Here is a 9,724-nt window from a genome sequence, read left to right as displayed (position 1 = left end):
AAAAAAGAAAAAATACTTCAAATGGTCTTAGTACAAAGCATGAAACAAATGTCCACACTAGCCCCACTCTCCTCTAGAAAACTCAAAACTTTTGTTTTATCTACCAACAATTCTTCACCACGCCAATGAATAGAATAGTCAATTCTTCTTTGAAGATTGCAGTTACTCCTAATACAATGGAATGCAAACATTAACAACATACTTAACCTAACCATTTCAAAATAATTGTGGTGTTATTGAAAATTGTCATTGCCTAATAAGTTTGATGACAATTATTTTAAATATACAAAAGTTTTCCCTAATCATTTTCTCACATAAAAATCTCTTTCCACATTACGTTTCATTGTATCATGGAAACAAATACTATAATATTTCTGACACATACTTAAAAATCATTAAGGCCTATAGAAATACACATTTCTCATTTTCTGTGTTGACATAGGAATTTTCCTCAATTACAAGACACTAACACAACCATTTTCAATGGTCAATAGCTTTCAATAGATGAAAATGCAACTACTTTCTCTTCATGACATCTAAATCAATTGTGCCTTCTTCACACTCCCTTATCAGTACAAAACTGTGGCATCAAAATACAACACAGCACAAGAATATAGTACACTTCTCCACTGACAATCAGATACAAGCAGATGAATGACATGCTTAATGTTTCCAGCTACAAAATTCTATCATTTGGTATATTTTACTCATGAATAACAACATAAATGCACAGACCATTTAGTTTCTCAGTTGCCTTCCTGTTTCAATTCTTTTGAACAACTCATAATCTTCATTGTCAGTTGGCATTTCATGTCGACACAATGGGCAAGTATTTGTCTGTAAATAGTCAGGAAAAATTTACAACCTTGTTACAGAATCTTTACAATATCATACTAAACTGTGACAGTGAGAAAACAAATACCTTTTCTAACCATGGCAGAATGCACTCATTATGAAATGCATGAGTACAAGGAAGCAATTTTAAAGTCTCGCCGATTTCACAAATTCCTAAGCACACTGGACACTGGTACCCTGTGGAAGAATACTGGTAATTATTGAAATATCCACAATAATGAGCAGATTCATGCTGGTAGCTACATTTATAATGCTTAATTTTTGTAATTTTACATGTGACCTACCTTTGAATTTTAGAAATAAAAGGAGATACTATGAAAGCAAAATAAAAGGAAGATCAAAGTCTAACAGACAATCACCATCAAAATTATGAATGAAGGGACACGGCGAGATAACAATAGAAGAGATCTGAAATTACAATGAAATTCAGACCATTAGCTGCTTACAGGTGTTGATAAATATCAATGAGACAGTTGAAAATTTGTGCCCCAACCGAGACTTGAACCTGAGACCTCCTGCTTACATGGCAGATGTTCTATCCGACTGAGCCATCGTGGACACAGAGGAGAGGGTGACTGCAAGGACTTATTTCTAGCATGCTCCTCATGAGACCCACATTTCCAACTTACTGTCCACATACTACATTTGTAGTGCCCCTGTCCACTCTCCTTATTACCCACGGCAGTCATTCTACTGTTTCCTAAAAGAGTTTGAGCAATGTGAGTGCATTCACAATGAAGATCACTGGCCAGTAAGCCTTATCTATATGAAGACAGTATGTGTTCTTTTGGACATGTCTGAAAGAACAGAATCTAAAAATAGGTAGTCATATATGGATTTCAAACATACTGTCTTCAATTGTGGGGTCATGTTATGTAAAAATGACAGATTTGTGCATCTTGTAGAAACAGGAACCAATGGAAAATCCAGGATGAAATAACGACAAAACTGGTTAGTTTCATGTTTCACGGATAAATTTGCACGATAGATTGTAATGATGTAGAATGAGTCACTTTACATTCACATCGTAAATTAATTTATACAAATGGTTGCATTCTGAACTTTACTAAATTGTTTACTTTTTATGTTTTTAAATAAAAATGATATTCAGATGTTGTGAGTTAGTGAGTCCTGTGCACCACCTTTTATACCTTACAGTAATAGAAATAATTCTTTGAAATAGGACAAGTTGTCAAGGAGAAACTTTCTCAGTTTGTCTTCAAATTTTACTTTGCTGTCTGTCAGCATTTTATATCAATGGGTAAATGATGATTTCTGTTGCGGTACTACACACCCCTTTTTTGTGCTACAGACAACCTTTATAGGCAGTAGTGTCATTTTTCCTCCTGGTGTTGTAATTATGTACATTCAAAAAAATTGTAGTGGATTATTTACAATGTACTTCATAAGGGAATAAATACACTGTGGAGAAGTAATCAAAATGTCCAACTCCTTAAACAGATGTCTACAAGATGATCGTGGGTGAGCACCATATATTATTCTTACAGCACATTTTTTTCACGATAAAGACCTCCTTTCTTAAAGAAGAGTTGCCCCAGAACATTATTTCAGTGGCCATGTGTATGAGGGTTGTGCTCCATGAACCTGTGTGTGTGTGTGTGTGTGTGTGTGTGTGTGTGTGGTTTTCTACTTCAGAAGATGACCTTTTTGCCAAAAAGGCTCAAATGTATAGCAGTGTTTTTATTGTGCCTGTCTGTGACTCAACATCTTCTCTTTATGGTGGGTAACAATCTTCCATAATACTGTAGTCGAGAAATCGAGAAATGAGAGTTTCACATACATTAAGCTAACTTCTCTTACCACATCAGTTCACACACACACACACACACACACACACACACACACACACACTTTTTTTAATGTTCGCCAGTCACTGAGCCTGACAACAGGATCATAAATGCAGGTAATCACTGCAGGAGGGCGAGGAGCAAAGTTATGTACTACAGTGTGGTACAGCACAAGGGCACAGCAGGACAGGGGTACAATGAGGGATCCTGCCTTAGGAAGGAAAGGAACACGAAGTGTTAAGAGGGATGGTGGACAGGGAGACAGGTAGGTTGCACATTAGGCAACACCCTGTCCAACACGGTACAGAACATTATGTTTTTCATAGAACTTTTTTCCTCCTCAATAATATGGATAAGACAGAAGGCTTTTCATCACATACAGGAGGCATGAAGCCACAGACAGGCACAATGAAAAAGAATACTAGAAATATTTCAGCTTTCTGACAAAGAAGTAGAAAAAACACACATTCCAAAAATCACATTTCACACAGGTGGCCACTTTTGTCCCTGGGCACTAAGGCTTCACTGCAATTGCTTCTGACATTAGAAGCAAACTAGGCTGGGGGTAAGGAAGATGCATGGGTGGTAAGTCTGAGGGTTAGCAGGGTATGTGTGGGGCAAGATATTAGTGTTGACTGTAGGAGTGTGCAGGGTCATGGTAGTGATTGGAAAGGGCTGCCAGATGCAACATCACAAGGTTGTGCAGGGAGCATGGTTGGGGGAGAGAAGTAGAAAAGAGGAAAGGATTATGTAGATGCATTGGTGAGAGAGAAAACCTGCAGTACTGAGGCTGAGAGGCCAGTGGGGTTATGAAAACGAAGGATATGTTATAGGGAGAGTTCCCATCTGCACAATTCAGGAAAACTGGTGTTGGTGGGAAGAACCCAGATTGTGAAGCAGTCATTAAAGTGAAGCACACCATGTTAGGCCTATTCTACATGGTGAATATCTGGAAATAACGAGCTCACTGACCAACAATTAGGGTATACATTAAAACAAAAAGTGCCCTTTCATTTAAATATATTTACATAAGGATTAAAGCACAAAACTTTTCACTGTGTGATACTTTTTCAAAGACATCAAGGTGGTCAGTTTCCATCATTTCACTCTAATTGTTTACAAATGAATCAGTGTCATCATCAAAATCATTGTCATTCTTGTTTTTGCTTAAGACATCATGCCAAAAGCTCTACAGTCTCTTCCATAGAAAGAACTGTGGATGGAGAACTGGCCATTTCGCACCTACTAGCTTAAACATAATAATTACAACCTCTCTCTTAACACAAGTGCTACAGTTTGACAAAGAATTAACAGAGGCTTTCCTAGATGGCAATACTGTGCAGCATTGCTGCCTAGTACAGATTCAGGAATGGAGCATGTGAGAGCTATGAAAAATTGTTTCTAATGAGGCACGACATTGGAGTGGAAAGGGTTGATGCTGTGATTTTGTATTTGTTAGAACTACTAATTTCCTTAATCTCATAAGGGCTTATTAACAGTGTTTTAAGTAATCCTATCCATTCTACAGGATGGTCCAAAAGTCCAGAAACACCCTGATAAAATCCAAATGGAGTAGCAAACAAGGAAACAGAGTCCCTACACATGAGGAACGGGAAGGGGAAACTATAGGCTATTCCACCAACATGGTGGCCATCTTGAAAGCCGCCATCTTGGATTCAACTCCAAAATTTCAAATGGAAATGTGGTCTTGTGACATATCAAACACAGAGACTTTCACCAGGAAAACAATGCCGTTGTTATTTTAAACATAGCTTTATTCATTCTCGGGTTATAGCCAATTACTTGCGGCAGCAGTGGGACGCTCGGCAGTGTGTGTATTACGTACTGAGAAGTCATAAAATGGAGTCTGAAACGGTGCAAAGTGACTATCCCATGCCCGATATGTTACATGTGTTTAACTGTTAGCTATCATTTACTCATGCTAATGTTTTAATCATTGTTTCCTTATTTACAGGTTACAAAATGTCCTTAACACATGAAGAACACATTGAAATCATCTTGATATCAGGAGAAAGAAGTGCACAGGTCATTGCTGAGGATTTCAACAGTCAACACCCAACCAGACAGCCCATCACTCACACCGCAGTTGCCAAGCTATTGGCCAAATTCTGAGCAACAGGTTCCGTCACAGATAAACCTAAGCTTGGAAGACCAAAATCCGCCACCGATGAAGCAACAACAGTGAGTGTGTTGGCATCATTTAGCAAGAGTCCGCAACGGAGTACTCGTCGCCTGTCACAAGAATGTGGGGTTAGCTGTACCTCCATACTGTGAAGTTTATCGCAGCACAAATGGCACCCGTACAAAATTCAGCTGCTCCAACCTGAACAAGGATGACCCAGACTGTCAGGTACAGTTCGCAGAATGGGTGACACAGCAGCTGCAGATAAACCCGTGTTTCCTCCATCAGGTGCTGTTCAGTGATGAAGCCAATTTCTTTATCAATGGTGAAGTGAACAAGCAGAATCACAGATACTTGTTCGACACAAATCCACACTGTATTGATGCTTCAAAAACTGTCGACTCACAAAACATGATGGTCTGGTGTGGTGTGCAGGGGTACTAAAGACATTGGACCTTTTTTTTTTAACTGATGGTACGTTAATAGCCAACGGTTATCTGAGGTTATTGGATGAAGAAGTGTGTCCATCATGTTAACAGAGGACGGGACATTTCCGGAATTCTTCCAGAATGATGGAGCCCCATCACATTATGGGCACAATGTGTGAGCATACCTGGATGTGAAGTTCCCTCAAAAGTGGATTGGTCGTACGGGTGCTGTGGAGTGGCCACCACGTTTACCAGACTTGACTCCTTTGGATTTTTATCTTTGGGGGTCATGTCAAAGCACTGGTTTATTCTGTGAAAATACAGGATTTGCATCATCTAAAGCAGCGCATTGTTGACGCATGTGGTCAAATTCAGCCAGATGTGTTGGTCAAAGCTCTTCAGGACTGGGCTCAGATGATAGCATTAACAATCCAACATAATGGACAACATATCGAGCCATTCCTATGACTGTTGGTGGTCTCTCGGGACTGTGTAACATCAGCGTAATGTCTCTTCGGCACATAACACACATGCTGCCGAGCGTCCCACTGCTGCCACATGTAACTGGCTATAACCCGAGAATGAATAAAGCTATGTTTAAAATAACAATGGCATTGCTTTTCTGGTGAAATTCTCTGTTTGATATGTCACATGAACACATTCCCATTTGAAGTTGAATCCAAGATGGCGGCTTTCAAGATGGCCACCATGTCGATGGCATAGCCTATAAAGTTTCCCCCTTCCCGTTCCTCGTGTGTAGGGACTGTTTCCTTGTTTGCTACTCCATTTGAATTTTACGAGGTTGTTTCTGGACTTTTGGACCACCCTGTACTTATCATTATTTGAATTATCTTGGGAGTCAATCAATGTTTAATTTCCACAATCTAACAAAGAAATTTCAAAAGAAAACATTTACTTAATCACATAAGATTAAGCAAAAAAGAATATGATCACACAGTGCTTAAATATTACAGGAACAAATGCAACAAAAAAACTGTGTAAATGACAATTTACAGTACTGTGCTTGCAAATCATCAGATGAAAGCCTAATAGAGGAGAAAGTGCCCATGCAGCTAATGGTTCAAAACAGAAGTCAAAGTAGCTGTCACTCGGCACAATGAACTGGTTCAGACTCCTTACAAAGAACATGTACTTTCCTGTACTTGTGCTGCTATTGCTACTACTATCCATATCCATGACAAATGAAAATCAAATTAACGCAGAAGTAATACTGTTTTGTGAAACTAACTAAAAAATTACCACAATATGCATATTTATGGAAAGAAATGTTTTCAGTGTGTGTGTGTGTGTGTGTGTGTGTGTGTGTGTGTGTGTGTGAGAGAGAGAGAGAGAGAGAGAGAGAGAGAGAGAGAGAGAGAGAGAAGTGGTGGGTATAATATATTTTGTGCTAACCTGTTATTAAATAACATATCTTAACAGAATATTGCTACAATTTTAAATTATGTACAGGGTATCATTACTGATCTTAAGTTTTGAGATTATCAGAAAATTGCTGATGAAGAAGGTAGATGGTGCAACCAAGATTTACAAAGAACAAAGTTTCCAAAGAATATGTTGGTCTGCATTTGCTGATATGAAATATACCACAAACAGGGCTCAAAGGTATGTTAATCGTGTTTAAGTAGTTTGTGGGTCCTCAATATGTACCACACAAAACTATTTTCCCAATGGTACAGAAATTATCTTCAAATTTTAACCCCTAATAAAATTTTTAATTTATCAGATTTTACCATAGATTGGAATGAGTACACAATACCAACTGTAAAAAGTAATTCTCTGTTAGCTGATCACTGTTTTAACAGTTTAATGCTATGTTCCTACACAGACAGAGGGAAACGTGAGAACTCTTTGACTTGGTTATTTTCAACAATGTTTTATGGTACCACCTTCTTAAGGCCACTCATTATATTCCTGCAGGATATTCTTAGGGAATAAAATTTTTAAAAGAATAATTTCTCCAGTTTGTTGCAGAATTCATGTTGGCTGCTGTTCAAAAATCTTTAACTTTAAACTGGCAATACAATGGAATATGTAGCTAGTATCATGCACTGCCCTAAGTAGTACATTACACACACTCTCACTCCCCCATTCAGTCAGTCACTCTGAAACTAACTTCAAGTAATATGTGAGTGACAACTTCAAACCTACACTGAAAAGTTTCATTGTGTTACTAATATTTTATTCGTTACAAGACTTCTTTTGACCCTTTTACAGTAATGTATTCACCTGAAAGAACAGTAAACAACAAAATGTTACTTACCATGAGTATAAAGTACAGTAAGAAGAATATATGATTACATTTGTAGGTGACTTTGGAACATACAGGGAGCAAAATTTAGTATACAGAGCTTTCACCCCTGGCAGCAACAACAGCTCTAACTTGGCTGGACATTGATTCGAACTGAGCTTGCATGACAGGTCTGTGTATGTCATTCCACACTGCTTCAACTTTATGCTAGAGTTAATCAGTCTTAGTGGTTGGCGACCGGTGGCACGCCAATATCTCGGCTGTTTTCAGTTGGTAAGTGATCCAAAGACTGTGCTTCCCGTGAACAGTAACTCCCTCCAAGCTATCTTGCACTATCTTGTTTAAACAGAATATCAAAGAGATCTTGAAAATAGGGCACAGCCACTAGCATTAACACAGCAGAAATGTAACACCTCCTGTCCAGATTACTGGCTATAGGAGCCAGATGTGATTGTGTTGTGTACCCAATAGCGTGGTGCTGGGTTTATATGACTAAGACAAACAGTCTGGCCACATTCATCCTCCACTGAGCCACCACACACAGATACATCCATTGTAAAGATGTACACAGAACTGGAACTGTTCTGCTGCCGCATCAAGGAAAGCTCTAACAATGGTCACCACGCTAACAGTTTGTGATGCCCCAGGTGGAGTTGCACTGCCCAAGTGGATACCTGGCTTGATGCAAACAAGCCTATTTCCTGACTAAGTATATGGTGTGGCTGCACAATCTTGCATGGCCAAGTACCCGATGTGTGTGTCCTTTTGGTTATTACACATGGAGCCACTCATGCACTGCATTCAGTATGGCCCTCCTGAACGATCAATTCTATATTCACGTGACATTCAGGGGTTCCAACCAATGTGAGCAGCAATAGACAGGAACGAATAAGCTGCCATCAACAGCCTACAATCCTGCCGCTGTTTAATTCCAACATATACTGGCAGATTTTTTCCCCCTTTTATGTGAGACATAACACAAACAAAGAACACCAAATGTAATTTCTGAATCAGAAACACACTGTGTAATCTTCCCTTATATGTATAAATATATATAGCATTACTTCTACCTACTTTGTGTAGTTTTGCTATAATGTTAGTAATTTGAATATTCAAGATGTAATACAGTATGCCAATTTGGTGTGCATTGAAAGCAATTTTAATGGTCAACAGAGTAGTTGTGATATGAATGAATGATGTCAAATCTCTCCTTTTTGTAAACAAAAATAGAAACACGAGAAAATAAAAGAACACACATTCCCCTCGTTTAATTTTAGGCACAATGACATAACGACTACACATGTTATGAACACTTTGTTTGCCTAATGCTGCCTATGGCATATAAAGTCTGAAGCTGGTCAATGTATGGCTGAAACTAACTATGGCTGTTATCACATTACGCGATTGTGTCTAAAATAAAAAGTGACCAATATGTTAATCATTCTGTCACAGACTGAATATTGTTTTTTTCTATCACATGTTCCCTATCTTTGATCCTCATTTAAATTCTACATTATAATTATATGGTATCCCTGGATGCTAAACATGGACAGTGATTGCTGCTCTTCAAAGTTAGTGAGTGCAGTTTGCTGTTAAGAATACACAACTTATCAGGCTTGTTCGACTCCACCTGAGTAAGACACCAGGGAGTAAGTATAAGAATATATGTAAGAATCATTTCAATTTACTTAAAAGTTTACAAAAATTCTCCACAACTTGCATATGAAAGAGTGGTGTGCGCATTTAGTAATAACTATACTGTTATCAAGATTCTGATGTTGGATGACAGTATTAACATGCATACAAAGAAGGGCTGCACAAATGGTGACAAGTTTGTGTGACTCACAGGAGAGTCACTGAAATGTTGAAAACTATGAACCAGAAGACACTTTAAGATAAACACCAAACATCCTACAGAAGTCTAGTGACAAAGTTTCAAGAAAAAGTAACTCCTTTAATGACTGTGAAGACAAGATTACACTAATGACAGTGTTCACAGAGGCACTTAAGCTATCATCCTTCCTGTGCTCCATATATGAATGGAATGAGAAGAAACCCTAGTACGATGGGAAATATCCTCTGTCATGCACTTCACAGCAGTTTGTAGAGTATAAACGAAGATTTAGACAAATAACACAGAAAAAAGCAACTGAAAATATTAGAGAGAACCAGTAGCAGAAAATATCCCCAGAGTTGCAACTGTTAGCTGAAGTGAAGTGTG

The 9,724-nt window shown here is 38.4% G+C and overlaps 1 protein-coding gene across 1 annotated transcript in view; it reads right to left on the bottom strand.

Annotated features, from left to right (window-relative positions):
• Positions 1 to 424: 424 nt before the first annotated feature.
• The window catches only part of LOC124796298 (E3 ubiquitin-protein ligase Praja-1-like), a 35,474-nt gene continuing 26,174 nt past the window's right edge, over positions 425 to 9,724 (bottom strand). Inside the window, exons 3-4 of the mRNA XM_047260419.1 lie at positions 923 to 1,032; positions 425 to 837 (exon numbers count right to left, since the gene is read on the bottom strand). Coding sequence (XP_047116375.1) covers positions 739 to 837; positions 923 to 1,032 — 209 coding nt within the window. The 3' untranslated portion in view covers positions 425 to 738. The remainder of the gene's footprint in view (positions 838 to 922; positions 1,033 to 9,724) is intronic.

This window comes from Schistocerca piceifrons, chromosome 4, assembly GCF_021461385.2.
Source record: "Schistocerca piceifrons isolate TAMUIC-IGC-003096 chromosome 4, iqSchPice1.1, whole genome shotgun sequence".
NCBI lineage: Eukaryota > Metazoa > Arthropoda > Insecta > Orthoptera > Acrididae > Schistocerca > Schistocerca piceifrons.
This window is presented reverse-complemented; position numbering and strand designations above follow the sequence as displayed.